Genomic DNA, 18,992 nt, shown 5'->3' with positions numbered 1-18,992 from the left:
GGGCTAATGGCAGACTCCGGGAGGGCTCACGCCAAGGAGTACTTCCCAGAACTTCTGCTGCCAGTGTCCTTGTACCCGCAGTGAGCCACAGCTGCCCCCTGCCTCTGCAGGAGACCCTCCAACACTAGCTGGTAGGTCTGCTTCAGCCTCCTATGAGGTCACTGCTCCTTCCCCCTGGGTCCCGATGCGCACACTACTTTGTGTGTGCCCTCCAAGAGTGGAGTCTCTGTTTCCCCCAGTCCTGTCAAAGTCCTGCAGTCAAATCCCGCTAGCCTTCAAAGTCTGATTCTCTAGGAATTCCTCCTCCGTTGCCAGACCCCCAGGTTGGGAGGCCTGACGTGGGGCTCAGAACCTTCACTCCAGTGGGTGAACTTCTGTGGTATAAGTGTTCGCCAGTCTGTGAGTCACCCACCCAGTGGTTATAAGATTTGGTTTTATCGTGATTGCACCCCTCCTACCATCTTATTGTGGCTTCTCCTTTGTCTTTGGATGTGGGGTATCTTTTTCGGTGAGTTCCACTGTCTTCTTGTCAATGATTGTTCAGCAGTTAGTTGTGATGATGGTGCTCTCTCAAGAGGGAGTGAGCGCACGTCCTTCTCCTCCACCATCTTTCCTTCCATCTGGAGAAGTCATTTTTGGGGGGGGCGGTTTGGGGGTTTTTGGCCGCACCGCGTGGCATGCAGGATCTTAGTTCCCTGACCAGGGATCGAACCTGTGCCCCTGCAGTGGAAGTGCGGAGTCTTAACCACTGGACCACCAGGGAAGTCCCAAGATAGAAGAAGTAGTAATTGATTGTGTGCAGATGGCTCTGCTCCGTAAAGAAGGAAGGACTTGTAGGCAAGAGTCCTGTTGCAGGATGCCCTTGAATGGGGGCGAGGCAGAGAGTGTGGGTGCCGTGGGCGTGGCCAGGTCACCCGGTAGCAATGGGAGGGGAGCAGAATGTTCCTTGTGCTGATGCTGGAGGATGGGTCTGATGCTAGTGAAATAGGAAGCATCAAGTCAAGAGCTATGGGTAACACGGGAAAGGAAGTGTTCGTGATTTCAGGAGAGAGGTGCTGGGCCGTGTCATCTTGGAGAGTGGGGGAGAGAATAGCCTAGAACAGGGGTCAGCAGACTTTTCCTTTAAAGGGACAGGTAGTAAGTATTTTAGGCCTTGCAGGCCAGATGGTCTCCATTGCAACGACCCACCCCATCATAGTAGCACAAATGGGCAATTCATAAACAAACGGGCATGGAGGTAGAACCTCCAATAAAACCTTATTTACAGAAATTTTTGGCCTGCTGGCAGTAGTTTGCCGACTTCTAGTCCGGGAGCTTGGCTTTAGGCCAAGGGTCCTCAAAGTGTGTTCCCTGGACAAACAACACGGACGTCACCTGGGGACTCAGGCAGATTAAGTCTGTGATTCGGAATTCTGGACACTAAACATCCCTAAGTGCCCGAGCTGGGGGTTGAGGTGTCACCACACAGCAGCTGGGCCCAGGGAAAGCCAGAGAGGAGAGCAAGGGGTGGGGGTGGGCCGCACCCCCAGTAAAGGGCACGTGCATCCCGGCCTGCCCTTGGCTGCCTGTTCCCCATCCCGTTAGCCTGTGTGAGGACATCGTGCACCCTGCCTTCCCCGGGGCCTCTGGACCAGCATCTGGACTGGCCTTGGGGACGGCTCTGCTCCTAGCACACAAGGCCTGGCGCTCTGTGCACCCTCCCCTCTGTGGTCCTGGTTTCCCGTCCGTGTCCCTCACTTGCCCGGGGGTGCCTCAGGGCAGGAGTCAGGGGTCAGGGAGGTGAGGCATCCAGGATGACCCTGGGTGACCGTGGTACCACTTCCTGGCCTGGGGAAGACAGCCCAGATTCCCAAGTCCACAGATTCCCTCTGCAACCACCATTTCTGCATAGTTTGGGCAACGAGGAAGTGCTCCCAGAACCTCAGAAAGGCAGTCAGGGAGGGGCGGAGTGGGGGCTTGGAAAGAAGGAGTAGAAATCCTTCACGGTCACGGACCCGACCATCAGCCTCACCCGAGCCCCCATGGGCCCGTCTGTCTGTCTGATGAGGGACATGCAGATGCCCAAGGAACCAGGCCTTCAGGATCACAGAGCATCCTGGCCACACTGATTGGTCTTTTTGTAACCGCCTCCCCTCCTTCTTTGCTCTCCCTCCAGGATCTTCCCTCCTTGAAGAAGGGAGTGGGTCGGGACGAGTGAGGCCGGCTCCATGTATCCGGAATCGACCACGGGGTCCCCGGCTCGGCTCTCCCTGCGGCAGACCGGCTCCCCTGGCATGATCTACAGGTGACGCCCCCGTGCCACCCCACCCAGGCCCTCCCAGGGCCAGTGCTGCCTCTGAGGAGGTCCGCAGGCCAGTCTCCTCCCCTTGACCCAGAGGGAGGGGCCGAGTGAGCCCACAGGGCTGTCAGGTGCACGCAAGCCTGCATTTTCTCCAAGGAAAGGAGGGTTTTAAGACTAAAATGGGAAAGAAAAAACCCAAGGTTTTCCAGGTGGATGGAGCCAGGATTAGACGCCTGCCTTGTCCCTGACTCTTCTGAAATATTCCGTGGGAGGTAACAGAGGCGCTTCCCGGTTTCCATCTCTCTCATCCCACACACACTGCAGGTCCTGTAGCCCCTGTGGTCCCACCGGCTCCCCTGACGCCCTGAGCAAGGCTCCAAGCCTTACAGGCCTGAGTGGAGCCCGCGGAGGGTGGAATGCTCACCGGGCCCCCTTGACCTCTTTGTGGAGCCCACTTCCAGATCCAGCCCTGGGTCTTTCTGTTTGGAAAATAGCCCAGGTTGAACCACAGGGAGGGCATGGGGAAGGCGCGGGGTGGGAGCCGCTGGCATCATTGTCACGGAGGACTGGGGCGCAAGTGGAACCCTGGGGCCCGCCAGTCCTTGAGCCACTGGACCTTCAGATAACTGTGAGGGCCTGAGCCACAGCTAGCGTCCATGGAAACCACAGGGGATGGGGGCATCCCTCCTGCATCCAGGTCCTAAAGAGAACCCCATGGTCACGTGCAGACTTCCCAGCGTGTTGGGTGATGGGCATTCCTGGGTTTCAAGGTTTTCAACCGTTGGTCTGAAAAAGCATGTTTCATGAAAACCCAAACAGAGGGACTTCCCTGGCAGTCCAGTGGTTAAGACTCTGCCCTTCCCCTGCAGGAGGTGTGGGTTCAATCCCTGGCGGGGGAGCTAAGATGCCACATGCCGCGCGGGGTGACCAGAAAAAAAAGAAACCCAAACCGAGGCCAGGCACAGAGGAGCCTGGCATCCAAACAAACGGGCCTCCACCTCCCTGTGCCACTGGGTGGCGCTGCTACCGAGACTTGGTACCCGGGCACATCCTCCGACAGCCCCGAGAGGGCGGGGTGGGGCTGGGGCTGGGGCTGCCGGGCGTCAGAGATGCTTCCCGGGCTGGCACCTCCCTGTGCGTGGTTGATGCCAACTGTGGCTTCTCTCTCTTCTCTCCCTGTTTCCTTCTCTCTCCTCCATTGCTGTCCGCAGTACTCGGTATGGGAGCCCCAAAAGACAGCTCCAGTTTTACAGGTAACGAGCCCTCCGTTTTCCCTACAACCGGCAAGCAGGGCAGCGGGTGGGAGAGCCACGTCGCCCAGGCCGGGTGTGCTGGTGATTTCTCGGGCGTGAAAACTCCCCCATAAGAGCCAGGCTCTGGTCCTCTTCTCGGTGCCACGACACGGCATGGTGATGAAAGACGTGAAGTCAGGCTCATCGTGTGGGCTCGTCGTCTAGAATTTGCTTTGATTTGAGCTGAGCTCTCGCCAGATCACCTTTCAAACCTCACCCCTCAGACAGCGGATCGGGTGCTTTCCTGTCAGCCCAGCTTTGTGCTTCTTAGGTGATCAGAGTGAAAGACGATGCACCCAGCCCAGTGTTCTCCGCATTTCCTTGAATTTGAGCTGATCTGTAGCCTATGGCGCTCTCTGGGGTGTGCGGCTGCGATAGGACCCAGGCCAGGGTCGGGACAGGTGCGCTGGCATCTTTCTGATGCATTTCCTGTTGGAAATCATCACAATGTGTCCACTGGGGGAGAGTCTGTCACCAGAGGGACACGGCGTCCAGAGGTCCAGCCCGAGGCACGTCCATCAGCAAAAGCCCCTCAGGCGGGTCCCTTCCTCCCTCTGTGCAGCCTCTTCCTAACCTGTAGGGGTGGGGCGTGCACCACAGACACGCGTGCTCTTGTAAATCTCTAACTCTGGGAATTTACTTTGACGTTTTCCTCCATCAAGAACATGCCAGGCTTACGGAACCCTCAGGGCAGCTCCGCCAGCTTTGGGGCTGGACACTCGGTACGGCTCGTGGGGGCAGGGCCCTGGTGTCTGTTGTGCGTCTTGGCCTCCAGGCCTGGGAGGTCTCTCGGTCCAGACCTGGTTCCCGGCACGTGCACCCGCAGCGGTGACGGAGCTGTGGGGCCGTTATCGCCGATGCACCAGGGACCTCGCTCGGGCAGTGGGTGCTGGGGTCGGCGCTGGATTTCCATGTGGCTTTTTCCTTCCCACAGCCTTGGCACCTCCGAACATGACCGTGGGCCTGGGTCCTCAGGCTAATTTTGCCATTGCTTCAGTGCCTCCCATGAGGTCTCACCGTTTACCGAGAGTTCTAAAGGGACGAGCGAATCTTTGATTCTACTGGAATTTTTGCTAGATAAGGTCTTGCTTGAAATAGTTAGATCTGAGCTTGCAAATGCTCTTATTGAATGAAGTGTTTATCATCATATACGTATGTATGTGTGTATGTATGTGTGTGTGTGTATGTATGTATGTATGACATAATATGCCAGAATGAATGTTTGCCATCCGTCCACAAGGATTCAAACTGAATCCTTGAAACCAAACATGCACTTGAATCCTTGAAACCAAACATGCACTTGAGCCGCATCCTCAGAGGTCCTGGGCCTGCCTCACTCCTGGAAGGAAAGGAGTGAGCTGAGACAGGCAGAAAAATCCCCAAAACAGGCCAGCCGGCTGAAAGTGCTGGTCCCCTAAGAAGTGCCAAGTAAGTCGAATTGAAGTGAAAGGGTGGTCCACGCCCCTTGCTGGCCCCCCGGACCCCCTGGATCCACCCTGTGGTCTACCCTCTGCGACCCCTCTGGCTGAGCGTCCGGTCCCCATGAGGTCTTCTTGCCCGGTGGACAGGCTCTGCTAGAGAACTGAATCTCCAGATCTGAAGACCACCCACCCCCAGCCTCTCAGCTCCACGTTCAATGCCACAGGCTCTGGCTGTCCTGCCCTTTGGGGCTCCGGCATGGTTACTTCCCACAGACATTTGGCATCTTTTGTGGGGCCTCTGGTGATGACCTCTAAGGGGGTGGGGTCTGTGTTCAGCAAACTGGGTGCCACTCCCAGTGGGGGGTCCTCGTCACCCAGGCACTGACACGGCTGTTGGATGGTTATTTAAGTCAGCCAGCAGGGTGGCACCCCCTCCTCCAACAGGGCAAAGGTGTCCAGGGCCCTGCCCTCGAGCAGCTCACAGACGGGTAAGGGAGGGAAGACCCTGTACCTGTCAGCTTTTACACAGAAGGCCGCATAACAAACTACCCCAAGTCACAGGGGCAGCAACAATAAGCATTGATTCCTTGCTCATATGTCTGTGGGTTGACTGGAGTCAGTTCATCTAGGCTGGGCTTAGCTGGGTTGGTCTCTGAGCTGCAGGCTGGACGCCGGTGTTCACCATCTCTCCGTCCTTCCTAACCAGGGGCCATCCCAGGCCTCTTCTCATGGCAGAAGTGCCAGAGAAAACAGCAGAAACACAACTGTCTCTGAAGGCCGACGGTTAGAATTGGTACAGTCACTTCTGCTCATTCTTTTGGCCAAAGCATGCTCATGACCAAGCCCAATGTCAAGGGGAAAATATACTCCCCCCCACCGACCCATGGGAGGAATCATGGTCACGTGACGCAGAGAGGGGGCAAGGGATCGGCCACGGTAGTGCAATCTACTCCGAACCCAAATCATTCTAACAGTATCTAGGAGGCAAAGTGGGTCATGGGGGGCTTCCCTGGTGGCGCAGTGGTTAAGAATCCGCCTGCCAATGCAGGGGACACGGGTTCGAGCCCTGGTCCAGGAAGATTCCACATGCCGCAGAGCAACGAAGCCCGTGCGCCACAACTACTGAGCCTGTGCTCTAGAGCCCACGAGCCACAACTACTGAGCCCACGTGCCACAACTACTGAGCCCACGTGCCACAACTACTGAAGCCCGCACGCCTAGAGCCTGCGCTCTGCAACAAGAGAAGCCACGACAATGAGAAGCCCACGCACAACAACGAAGAGTAGCCCCCGCTCTCCGAAACTAGAGAAAGCCCGTGCACAGCAACGGAGACCCAATGCAGCCAAAAATAAAATAAATTTAAAAAAAAAAAATAGTGGGTCATGGGAGAGTCCAGAGAGTTGGTGGCGTTCCGAGGAGGGAGGGGTCACAGCCAGCTGAGAGTCAGGGAAGGCTGCATAGAACCTTTGGGCTGGACCTTGAAGACTGGACAGAATTCAACAGACACCAGGAAGAACATTCCAGTAGATGCGACAGCCTGAGCACAGCTTGGAGAGGCGCCCTGAGAACAGGAAGTAGCGGTCACACCATCTGGGCCATCAGGGACAGGACAGGATGGAGAGTAAACAGAGGCCAGACTGTAGAGGCAGCTGGGGGTCTGAGGAGGGAGAGCCAGGAATGCCAAGCAGAGGAGCCTGGACGGCATTCAGTGGGCACTGGGGAGCCATCGATGGTGTTAGAGCAGGGCAGGGGGCAGGGCTCTGCTGCAGGAAGGAAGCCTGGTAGCAGGAAGTGAGACGGGGGATGGAGATGCTGGATGAGGAGCCAGGAGAGATGGAGAAGGTTTGAACCACAGGAGCCACAGGAAGAGAGAGTGAAGGGTACCAGGAGCCACGTCCATGGGGCTTGGTGTCTGAGGTACAGGTGCTGAGAGGGACAACGTGATGAGAGGGGAACGGTGCCCCAGGGGAAGGAGATGAGCCTCATTCCAAGCATGTCAGGCTGATGACCGCCACCCAGCAATGAGGCCCACTACGGCCACTTCCAGCCAGGGGGTGACACGTGACATGGAACCTGACAGTGGGCTTCAGCCTTTAAGAAAAACCATCCCAGGGAATTCCCTGGTGGTCCAGTGGTTAGGACTCTGTGCTTCCACTTCAGGAGGCATAGGTTCGATCCCTGGTCAGGGGACTAAGACCCCGCAAGGTGCGTGGTGCAGCCAAAATAAATAAATTTTTTAAAAAAGAAAAGAAAAACCATCCCAAGTCCATCACAAAGGCCTTTCCAGATCATCACCCACTACCAGTTACCTCCGGTTCCACGTCCTCCCCCGGCCTCCCATTTCTTTCTACTCCGGATCTGGTGAAGTGATCCCCCCACCCCTTGTAGCCACCCCGTTAGCAGGTTTGTCATGGGGTAATCAGCTCAGCCTCCATCCAGAATCCCACAGGCACCGGCGCGATTTCTCAGCTAGAGGATAGTGTCATGCTGAGACTTTGGGGGGATCCTAGTATGACACGAAGGGCCCCTGCGGTCATGAACCCGGAACGGGGGCTCAGCATAACATCACCCCAGGGCTCAGCCTCAAAGCGTTTTCCAAACCTCAGGTCAGGACTGTGAGGAAGGGTCTCCATGCCCCCACCTGGAGAGAGAAGCAGTGTGGTGTCCATATAGCAAACTGCAGGAACCTTCCAGCCATTTATAGGTCCTGGCAGTATAAGACGTACAATCTGGGGCACGTCCCGGTGGAAGGGAGGTGGGGCATCCGTCTGCGTGTGCTGAGGGTGCGTCTTGCCAGACCTCAACCCCTTCACTGTGGGTGGTGGTCACGTGCCGTGGGGCCTCGGGGCTCCCCTGCTTGCAGACAGTTAAGAACAAGGTGGGACGGCAGCCGCAAGCCTGGGTCCCGTCCTCAAATACCAGAAAGCACAGCCTGCGCCTCTCCACCTGCGGTTCCCAGGGTCAGGTCTCGAGGCAGAGGGTGTGCACCCGAGGGGATGGCAGGACCCCAGCCGGTGCCCCCTCCCAGCCAGCACGCAGGAGGCTGCCTTGCCAGGCTGCACCGCGGAACCACACTCCCCAGGCTTTTAGGGGAAGAGGCACGCTCGTGAATAATTCAGCCTCTTTCACTGAGATGCAGATGCCCTAATAGGACTAATGGACTCGCTGCCTCCAAACCCGACCCTTGTGGGACTTATTCACCAATTGCTTCTGACGTTCTGCAGTGACACTCCCTAATGAGAGAGCTGCTGCACCAGCTCCTTAAACGCCTTGTGAACCCTAATAAACTAGACTGTGTCCCTTTTAACCAGCAGACGCCAGCAAGGCAGGTGAGTGGTCCCTTCATCCCTTCAGCTCCAGGAGACAAGTGGCAGCTGCCTTCTTGGTGGGGGGAATGCTGCTGGGGGACAAGCATCCCGGGAACAGAAAGGACAGGGACAGCTTTTGGGGATGCGTGTGGCTGATCAGAAATTAGACCCTCTATGTGTTTTCAAAGCGGAAAACCTCAAAAAAAAAAAAAAAAAAAAAGCCAGCCCTAGGTAACCACGGGAGGAAGGAGGGTGGGCGTTCTGCCGCTTGAACCTGCTTGCCTCCCAACCCTGCCGCTCTCCCATCCGGGGAGACCTGGGCTGCAGCTGGTACCCTGTCGGGTTCCCCACTAAGATCCAGCATTTTCAAGTTTCCCCCCCTGAGAATGGCAGCAGGAGGCTGGGTGCTGTCTGAAAGGTCTGTTTCGAAACACAGGCCTGAGAGGGCCAGGGGCTGCTTCTTTGGGCCTTAGTTTGCTGATGGTTCTCGAGCAAAAATAATTCTGTTTTTGCCCTGACGCGATGCTGTGCATTTTCGAGCCGCGCTCCGGAATGATTTCGAGCCGCTGCCCTCCGCGCTCCCGCTTTAGGAACTTAGGCCGGTTTCTCCGGTGTCGAGACACATGTCGCCGTTTCAGAGAGACTTTCCGGATTCCTTCCGGATCCCATGTCTCGTGTTTTGGTGGCTTTCAGTAAACAGACCTCAGTTCAGGAATTCCAGGTGGAAGGCTCTTCAGCAAGGTCGCGATTCCCACGGACTTAACGAGGTTAATGTCTCTTTCCATTTTTCCATGTCACGCGGTTCATTCGCGTGAATTCCCCAGACCCCCGTCCACAGGAATAGATTTGCAAAAGGCAGGCCCCAGCACGGGGGGTGGGGCCTGTAGGCTCTGTAATTAGTGATGGCTATTAAAGAGGGCTGATTTTTCCTGAGATGGGGGGGCAGTATGGCGAAGAGGAGGAGCGAGAGGTCGGGGTCCCTGAGAAGCCAGGTGGCCAAGGCAGGAGCCCCAACAAGGGGAGTCTTCGAGGGGCCCCTCATCCAGGGACCCAGCCCTGCTCGCCTGCGGAGGAAGCCGGCTTATTACGCCGTCCTCTCATGCTGGACAGCATTGGTGACTGTCCGAGTTCCTCTGTGTCCTTCCTCCCCCGCCCTCGAGGGCCTTAGGAGGACCCACGCTTCCCAGCCCCTTCCTAGCTGGGCTTGGCCCTCTGGTCACAGACCCCCTTGTGGACACCAGGTCCTCACCCTCCACCCCAGGTCAGGGGCCACCGTGCTCGCCCACGGCCCACCCCTCCTCCCACGGGTCCCCTGGCCCAAGCCTGCCCTGCGCCACCAGGACCCTCACGTCCAGCAGGAGGCTCTGGGCTCCCTCCATGCAGCTGGTGGCCCTGCCCCACCCAGGGGCCCCTCCCAAGGCCGCTATAACTCGAGATGAGGAGAGATCCCAGGCAGGAGGGACCCCAGCCCCACAGAGAGGCGCCCTCCAAGTCCTGGCCGCACCCACTGCACCCATCTCACTAGGGATGTGTGTCTCCGCCAGAGCAGGGGCGATGGATAACGTCCGCATTTCATCCTACACGGCTCCCTCGAATCAGTCAGGCCCATGTTCACGTGCGGCCTCTAGAGAGGCCCCCGCCGGCCCACCCACCTCCCCTCCACCCCCTTTTGTGTATTTTGTCCTCACGCCACTTATCGTAACTGGTGCCACGGTCCACACCTCGTGGTTGGTGGCCACCTCCCACACGTGGCATGCTCCCACGGCGAGGCCAGCCCCTGTCCAGTTTTCCAGGCCGGTCCCGTGCAGCCCAAGGCAGCCTGCACAATAGGCCTCTGCTCATCCCACTTCACAGACGTGGAGACTGAGGCTCGGAGCGGTGCAGGTGCCTGCCTGGGTCGCACCGCGTGGGTGACACACCCACTGGACAGGGCTGCCCCTGTCCAGAAGCAGGGCACTCAGCCGCACTGGCATTGCAGCTCTGGGGCCAGGGCTAGATTTCCAGAGCCAGGTCAGACCAGGATTGCTTTTTGCGGGTCATGTCTTGAAAGCTCTAATGGCTATTGATCTCAGCCTGGCTGGGCCTGGCTGGGAATGGTCGCGTCTGAGGTGGGTCCTGCTCTTCGGGAAGCACCCCATAACTGCTGCTTGCCCGGCTGTTCTCTCTGAACACGGACCCCCAGGGAAGCCAGGACTGGCCTGCTTTTGCCCCACGCAGGCCACACAGACGCCTTTGAAGCAGCTGCCTGACGGGTAGTGGGCAGCGTGCACTTGGAGGGGAGGAGGGAGGGAGGGAGCTGGTGTTGCTACCTGTGGGCGTCCATGGTGCCACATCCAAGGTCAAACCCACCCACACCCACCGAGCCTGGGCCCCCTCTGCTGCCCCAGAATGATTCTCCTGGAAGGTGGGTATTTTCGTGTCCTGCAAAAGCATCCCTCAGAGACCTTAGTCCAAATCCTTGGGGGATGCTAGAGGTTCTGGGCCCCCCTGTGGGTCTGAGCTGTGGTGATGCAAGTCCTGGCCCAGGAGAAGGCAGCCTGCAGAGAACCTTGGCCTGAGTCAGGGGGCCAGCCCAGCCCCTCCAGGTGCTGCCGGCACGGCCAGGGAAATACCCAGTTACTACTTTGGGAGCTGAGGGTGCAACAGTGAAAGTAGATGGAAAAGTCCCTGCCCTCCTGGACCTGACCTTCAGGGGGTCAGATGCAACAAACAAGATGACTAGAGAGGACAGAAGCACGTCGTCAGGTGATGATACCTGCCGTGGAGAAAGTGGGATACGAACTGGGGATGGAGAGCTCACCTGAGGAAGGACCAGCCCAGGCGACCCCAACGCCCTCTCCGCCCTAGGGACTCTGCAGCTGCCTCAGCCCCCAGGACAGCCTGCCCAGCCCTTCGCAGGGATAATGGGACTTGTTTTCCCTTAGGGCAGAGGTGGGGACAGTGCTGGTTCCTCCAGTTCGAGGGCTGGGCTCCAGGGTCCAGCTGACCCAGCTGAAAAGACGCATCTCACCTCGGTGACGGTGACAATTCTGGGGCCACGGTGCAGGCATCTGGGCCGGGGCAGAAGCCCGTGGTCAGATGCAGGGGGGAGCGGGGGAGAGTCCCTGGATTGTAGAACAGCCCTGCCCCCTGCGGCCGTGTCCGTGTTGCCCAGTCAAAGCCACCGCAGGATGTGGACGCACAGCTGTGACGCCGGCCCTTCGCTGAGCTACTCACGTGTGCGCGTGAATTGACACAAGGGCAGCATTCTGTGCACACATGTGTTCCCCTCTCCTTTCCTTTCTTGACGCTGTCTCCTGGGACTCATTGCCTATCAGTCCACGTGGAGACACCTCACGTGGCTGCACAAATTTCCATTCTATGGATGAGCCATCATTTACATACCCGATTTCCTATTGATGGACATTTATGTTTTTAGTTTCCAAGTGTAATCATCCTTTCAGATGACGATTTAGCAATGGTTCTCAACATTTAAGCTTTGCAGTTTCCAAACCTATTCCCTCCCCCGCTTCACTCCCTCCTTAAATGCATCCGCTCAGTGTTTCTATTGCAAAAACTCGTCGATTGTGACATAATTAATTTGAGCATGGAGCCCAAAGAACTGTGCTGGTGCAACGGCGCTTTGTACAAGCAGAGAATGCACATGTGGATAACATGTCCCTTTACCAGGCTGTGAACCAACAAATAGGGCCTTCCTGGGGGCGCGATGCCCCCTGGCAAAATCACACTGGAATTTGCTTCAGCGACAGGTGTGCTTATGCTGCTTCCCGGGACGGCCCTGTACCTGGTTTTACCCTGGGAACACCTCCAGGGGGTGCCGTGAAGTCTTCCACTCTGGGGGCCGGGCTCTCTGCATGCTCCTGCCCCCTTCGCATTTGGAGCATTTTTTTGAGATCTCCCACCTGGAATGCAGCTTCGCCTGTGCTTGTCTCATGGGTGCAGGGGCAGAGGGGGTGGCTCAGCCAGAGTTCCCGGCCAGTGCAGCTTTGAGGACCGAGAATCTCAAGCCAAGAGGTGTTTACATTCCGGGGCCGGGCCCTGTCCCCAGGCGCCAAGACCCCTTGGTGGCCGCTCTATCTGGAGAATGTGTCCCTGCCGCAGCCCCTGCCCCAGCCCCAGGGCCGGCGTCCAGCCTGGGCACCGGGGACGGCGGGATGCTCTCTAACCCATCACCACTCGGCGTTTCCCGTCCGGACAGTGGCAGCTCCTGGGCCGGGTGGGACCATGTTGTCCATGACGTACAGCGAGAGCCTGAGAAGCGTGATGAGCAGGTGTCACTCAGACTGGGCCCTGCAGCCCGTCCGCCAGGCCAGCACGCTGGAGCTGCAGCAGCTGCGGGAGGTGCGGGCAGCCGCCCAGGCCAGGAACATGGAGAGCTTCCTGCACATGCACGGCCTCTCCCTGGACAGCTGCACCGCCCGGTGCACCGGCATGAAGTACCGGTAAGGGCTGGGCTGGGCGGGGGCAGGAGGAGGTCCCCTGGCCGAGGCAGGGGCTGCGAGAGGGATGCAGCCCAGGAAACGGGGTAACGGCGTCACTGTCAACTGGGGCAGACTCCTTGGGGTTTAAGAATGCTGACCGTGGGACTTCCCTGGCGGTCCAGTGGTTAAGACTCCACGCTTCCACTGCAGGGGGCACGGGTTCGATCCCAGTTCGGGGAACTAAGATCCCACATGCTGTGTGGCGCAGCCAAAAAAAAAAAAAAGAATGCCGACTGCGTAGGAATGTATAAAAGAGGAAAATGAGAGTCTGCAGAGTCCTCTCCTCCAGAGATAAGCACTGCTGCGTTTGGTGTATCCTCCATGGGAAAAGAGTATGGTTTCCTGAAAAAACTGTGCAGCAGGGGTAAACATACTATGTCATTTGTCTTCTTGCCGTGTCATTGGGACACATTAATTATTAGGGGTTGACTAAACACAAATTAGGGGAAATCCCTCAATTCATCGTCTCTACCAACAAATCCATCCCAGCACCAGAAACCCGTGCGAGGTCCTGGGGACCAAGATGTGCTTAAATTGGGCTGTCCTCATGGGAAGTGGCCTCTGAACTGGTTGCTGCAACTACGCTTGTAACTGTGATTAGCAAAGGCTGTGGATTAGGTGTCCCTGTGTTCTCGGATGCTGGGTTTGGAGGGTTCCTTCTGAACCTCAGAAAGACATTCTGTTTAGCTCGCTTGTCATTGAAATCAGCATCTGGGACAGTGCTCTGACCTGCCCACTTTCTCCTCTGAAAACCTCAGAAAGTGGCCAGAGAGCCCCAGAGCTGGCATTTGAGTTGATAAGTTACATACATGAGGCTTTATTCCTGTGCCTCCCAAGGACAAGTCCTGGCCAGAGCTAGTTGGCCAGAAGGGACCCCACCCACCCACCTAGTCTATGTACAGTTGCCAGATTCAGCAAATAAAAATATAGAACAGGACTTCCCTGGTGGCGCAGTGGTTAGGAATCTGCCTGCCAATGCAGGGGACACGGGTTCAAGCCCTGGTCCGGGAAGATCCCACATGCCATGGAGCAACTGAGCCCATGTGCCACAACTACTGAGCCTGTGCCCTAGAGCCCGCAAGCCACAACTGCTGAGCCCACGTGCTGCAACTACTGAAGCCCACGCGCTTAGAGCCCGTGCTCCACAGCAAGAGAAGCCACCGCAATGAGAAGCCCACGCACCGCAACGAAGAGTAGCCCCCGCTTGCTGCAACTAGAGAAAGCTCACGTACAGCAGCAAAGACCCAATGCAGCCAAAAATAAATAAATTTATTTTAAAAAAAATATATATAGAGAACACCCAGTTAAATTTGAATTTCAAATAAACAACCAGTTTATGCCATCATCGGGACATAATAGCAGAAGTTATTCGTTGTTTATCTCAAGTCCAGATTTAAGTGGGTGTCCTATATTTGACTTGGTTGCCATCTAGCGCAGGCCCCGGGGTGATCTGGCTGTTGTCTGGAGAGAAGAACAGAGGCCAGCCCTGTGGCTGTAACATTTTCTCCTGCGGACAAGTGTTTGGCTCTTCAGCATGAGATTGTCATTTAAAGATATAAAGCACTTCTGCCCTGAGTCCATTAGATGGCAGAATTCTTAAGGCTTTGCATTATAAATCCAGATGTAAAGGAAGGACAAAGGGTCAGCTAGTTTGGCCTCGAGGACCTCCTGATTCTGATGGAAATTTCTCAAGAAGGAGATGAGGGTCTGCATTTTTTCTTTTCCTTTCTAGATTTTTTTGATGTGGACCATTTTTTAAAGTCTTTTTTGAATTTGTTATAATATTGCTTCTGATTTATGCTTTGGTTTTTTTGGCCTTGAGGCGTGTGGGATCTGAGCTCCCCGACCAGGTATCAAACCTGCACCCCCTGCACTGGAATGCGGATTCTTAACCACTGGACCACCAGGGAAGTCCCTGCATTTTTTTCTTTTTTTGGCAAGTCATTGATACTTTTTATTAATTCAGCAAATGTTTACTGAAGATCTACTTGGCTCCAGGCTTGCCAGATGCTGCATGAACAGGACAGACAAGGTCCCTCCCCACCCTGTTGGACGTTACATCCTGCTGGGGGATGGCAGAGAAAAAGCAAGTAAATGCCTAAGAGAGTCAGGGAGACCAGGGGCAGCTGAGACCCCAGCCATCTGAAAGGAGGACCACTTGAAGACGTGGAGAAGAACTTTCCAGTCCAAGGGGACAGGGGCACATGTGAGGAGAGAAGGCCCAGGGCTAGAGCGAGGAAGGCGAGAGCAGTAGAGGTGAGGCGGGGCGGGCAGGGGGGCCGGAGCCTGTCCCCCACCCCAGGGAGACCCCAACTCCCGCAGGCGTGGATACCGTTTGTAATGGAGGGGGCACTGGGGTGAATTTTGTCCCCCAAAATTTCATCTACCCAGAACCGTAGAATGTGAGGCTATTTGGAAATAGGCTCTGTGCAGATGTAATTAGTTAAGGTGAGCTCACACCGGAATAGGGTGGGCCCTAAATCCAGCGCCTGGTGTCCTAATAAGAAGGCCCAATGAAGACGCACAAGGAAGAGGGCCTTTGGTGGTGGAGGCAGCAGTGGGAGGGACGCGGCCACAAGCCAAGGAACCACGGCCACCAGAAGCTGGCGGAGGCCAGGATGGATCCTCCCCTGGAGGCTTCAGAGAGAGCGCAGCCCTGCCCACACCCAGATTTCAGCCTTCTGGCCCCCGGAGCTGTGAGAGAACCAGGTTCTGTTGCTTGAAGGCCCCCCAGTTCGTGGAGCTTTGTCATGGCCCAGGACCCGAACACAGCCGGGAGGTGTGAGTACTGGAACAAATCTCTTATTTGCCTGACACCCCAAGGAAAAGGGCTGTGTCCCATCTGAAACATGCGGGACTAACTGTGGGGCTGAAACACCCTGGGGAAACTTGCTTCCCAAAGAGCTGAGTTGACAAGAAAACCACTTGAGCCTTTAGCGTCTGATGGGCCAGATGTCGCCCCCGTAGGGCCCGCCCTTTATCTGGTGGATTTCATCTTGCCGCATCCAGGGGTTTCGGTTAACTGGGAAGAGGGCCTCGGAAACCACGACCAAGAGTTATTAAAGATCCCAGATAGATGCCGTTCCGCGGTTAATGTTCCCGGCAGCAGCTAGGCTGGGACTCAGCTAAACCTGGTCTTAAATATTAATATAAAAAAGATAAAGCCTCCAGATAAGTGCTCCTCCGTGGAGCAAGGCAACCACCGTACCATGGGCCCAGACACCACATCAGCCGACCTGAGCCTGCAGCTGGGGGAAAAGGCTTTCTTGTTAACTTTTCCCATTTTTTTTTTAACTGTCCTCAACTCTTGCTGTTTAAAAAAAAAATGCACTGAATTTTTAAATCTACACAGTCCCTGAGTAAGCTCCCCTTCCCCATGTCCACCTGACTGTAGTGATGGAGGGTCTGGAGATGTGGCCTGAGACAGGACAGCAGCTGTGGCCATAGGCCGGCCAGAGGCTGTGACCTGGGCCCAGGCAGTGCCAGTTGGACACCGGGCCTGGTTCAGGTGTGTTCCTTGTCTGCTACCCACGGCATCGGGAATGAACCCAAAGTCCCCACCATGCCCTGCGCGGCCCGTGCTGTCTCTGATTTCGGCTTGTACACCCTCCCTCCCGCTCAGGGTGCGCCTTCCTTCCTTCCGTCCTTCCTTCCTTATCTCAAACATGCAAGCTCATTGCATCCTCAGGGTCCTTGCACATTCTATTCCCTCCCCTGGAAGGTGTGTCCTCCAGATTTTCACAGGGCTGGTTTCCTCCCATCATCACATCTTTGGCCTCAAAGAGACTTTCCGCACCACCCAGTCTAAATAAATGCCCAGTGAGTCATCCTCAAGCCCACTGTCCTGTCTCTCTTACCTTGTTTTTGCCCATCTGCACCCCACCGGGAGCACAGCCTCTGTCTGTTCCCAGCACCTAGGACATTTCGAGCCTCTGTCAGTATTGCCTGGGTGGCGTTATGTGGTCTCAGTCTTAACCCACTTTTCAGAATATTCCCCTGTAAAATGTGTCTCCTTCCTGCTGCTTCCTTGGCAGCAGAACTGGAAGCTGCGTCTGAGACTCTCTGATGCAGCCCGGAGGGCGGGGAGCCCTGGGCAATGAGCCTTGGTCTTGAGCTTCTGGCAGGGCGGGGCGTCCTGCGTGCCTGTGGTTTCTGCCTCTAGATCGTAGCCTCTTACCACGAGCCTCTTACAGGAATCACAGGCAGTATTTGATTTGTGGTCAGGTTCATCGAACAGACTCTCCAGTTGCTCATTTATTCACAAGAGGTCAGTCAGGGAAGACTTCCTGGAAGAGCTGGGAACCCAGGTGTGTCTTAAAGGATGGGTGGGAAAAGGAGGAGGGGCAGGAGGAAGAGCAGAGTCCAGAGAGGGACGGTGGGTAGAGCAGTCCAGGCGGCCAAGCGGGGGCCGGTCCACCTTGAGACAGTCCTACGTCAGTGTCCTGGGGCTGCCATAACACAGCGCCCAGCACACTGTTCAGAACAGCAGCTGTCTATTCTCTCATGGTCCAGAACCCAGAAGTCTGGACCTGGGGTCAGCAGGGTCACACTCTCTCTGAAGGCTCTAGGGAAACATCCTTCCTTGGCTTTCTTTCTCTTTTTTATTTTTCACTGGAGTATAGTCGATTCACAATGTTGTGTTAGTTTCAGGTGTACAGCAAAGTGACTCAGTTATGCATCTACATATATCCACTCTTTTTTAGATTCTTTCCCATATAGGTCATTACAGAGTACTGAGTAGAGTTCCCTGTGCTATACAGTAGGTCTTTATTAATTATCTATTTTGTATATAGTAGTGTGTATATATCAATCCCAATCTCCCATTTTATCCCTCCCCCCTCCTTTTCCCTCGGCAACCATAAGTTTGCTTTCTACATCCGTGCTTCCTTGGCTTTCTTTGCCTGTAGACACATCACTCCAATCTCTGCCTCCATCTTCACATGACTGTTTTCCCTCTGTGCATCTCTGTCTGTCTCCAAATCTCCGTCTCCTTATAAATACATCAGTCATTGAATTCAGGGCTCACCCCCAGTCCAACAGGACCTCAATCTTTACGTAATAATATCTACAAAGATCCTGTTTCCAAATAAGGTCACATTCACAGGTGCCGGGAGTTAGGACTTGAACATGTCTCTTTGGGGTCACATTTCAACCCACAGCGGGTCCCAAGGGCTGACTCAACTCCTGAGCCTGCAGGGACATCACTGAGTATCCTGAGGGGAATCCTGGCTCCCCCGCCGGTACCTGTATGAATGTGGACGAGTCACCTGGCCTCTCCGTGTCTCAGTGTCCCCATCTGGAAAGCAGAGACTATAGTTACTTCCTCACAGAAGTGTCCTGAGAACTAAATGAGATAGTGACGGAACTTAGGGCTCCCGGCTTGGCTCCTGGTGGGAGAGAAACCCCAGTCTTGGAATCTCATGGGTGCAAACAGTAGCACCTGGAGATGCAGCTCCTGCTCTGTGTGGACATCAAGCAGATGGGAAGGGAGCGGGGAGGGAGGTGGCGAGACGAGCCAGTCACTCGGGACGAGCTGCCGTGCAATGATGCGGGGGCCCCTCGTGGGCCCCCGGGGAGGGCCGGCCCAGGACCGTGGTGTCAGCCACCGATGGCCTGCCTTCGTGCTGGGTCTGCTTCTGCTGGCGGTGGCCACCGTGCTGGGGCCCAGCGGCGGTCCCGGGCCTGGACACAGCCACCCATCCCTCTGCGGGTCCTGGGCCTCCCGCCCCAGCTCCCCTGCCTTTACAGGGACATCACGGCCTCTCCCTCCCCCGTGTCGGGGTCGGGAAGGGCTGCGCGATCCTAACACAACTGCTGATGTGTGGCTTTGTAACCGACGTGCAGCACAACGCGGTGTCTCCCAGCCGGCCTGGCAGCCGGAATCCGGGGGTCACCTGTCAGCAACGCCGACCCTCAGGCCCTGCCCAGAGGTTTGCGGGATCCGCCCCCAAGAGGCTCCTCTGATTGGGCAAGACGGGAGCCCTGGCTGATCGGCTCTCTGCTGTCCACCTGGAAAGGCGGGGGTCAGCACAACCCAGTCAGACCCGCAGACAGTGCCAGGCAGCGTCCCCCCCCTCACCCTTTGACCTGGGGTCTGAGAGCAGCAGCCTCCGCGGTGCAGTGAGGACGGGCCCAGCGCTGGTCTCCCTTCCTTGACCTCTCTGTGCCTCGGTGTCGTCCAGCGAACGGCAGCATCCCAGGGCCCAGCT

The 18,992-nt window shown here is 56.4% G+C and overlaps 1 protein-coding gene across 3 annotated transcripts in view; it reads left to right on the top strand.

Moving 5' to 3' along the window:
• KCNAB2 (potassium voltage-gated channel subfamily A regulatory beta subunit 2) overlaps window positions 1-18,992 on the top strand; it is a 97,992-nt gene that overhangs the window by 39,704 nt on the left and 39,296 nt on the right. Inside the window, exons 2-3 of one of the 3 annotated variants that reach the window (XM_082398759.1) lie at window positions 2,156-2,284; window positions 3,493-3,534. In XM_082398759.1, coding sequence (XP_082254885.1) covers window positions 2,208-2,284; window positions 3,493-3,534 — 119 coding nt within the window. In that variant the 5' untranslated portion in view covers window positions 2,156-2,207. Of the gene's footprint in view, window positions 1-2,155; window positions 2,285-3,492; window positions 3,535-12,500; window positions 12,745-18,992 lie in introns of those variants that run through there. The other 2 variants (XM_082398760.1, XM_082398758.1) reach the window with 2 other exon arrangements.

Source organism: Balaenoptera borealis (assembly GCF_965194805.1).
Source record: "Balaenoptera borealis genome assembly, chromosome: 1".
NCBI classification, from domain to species: Eukaryota; Metazoa; Chordata; class Mammalia; order Artiodactyla; family Balaenopteridae; genus Balaenoptera; species Balaenoptera borealis.
This window is presented reverse-complemented; position numbering and strand designations above follow the sequence as displayed.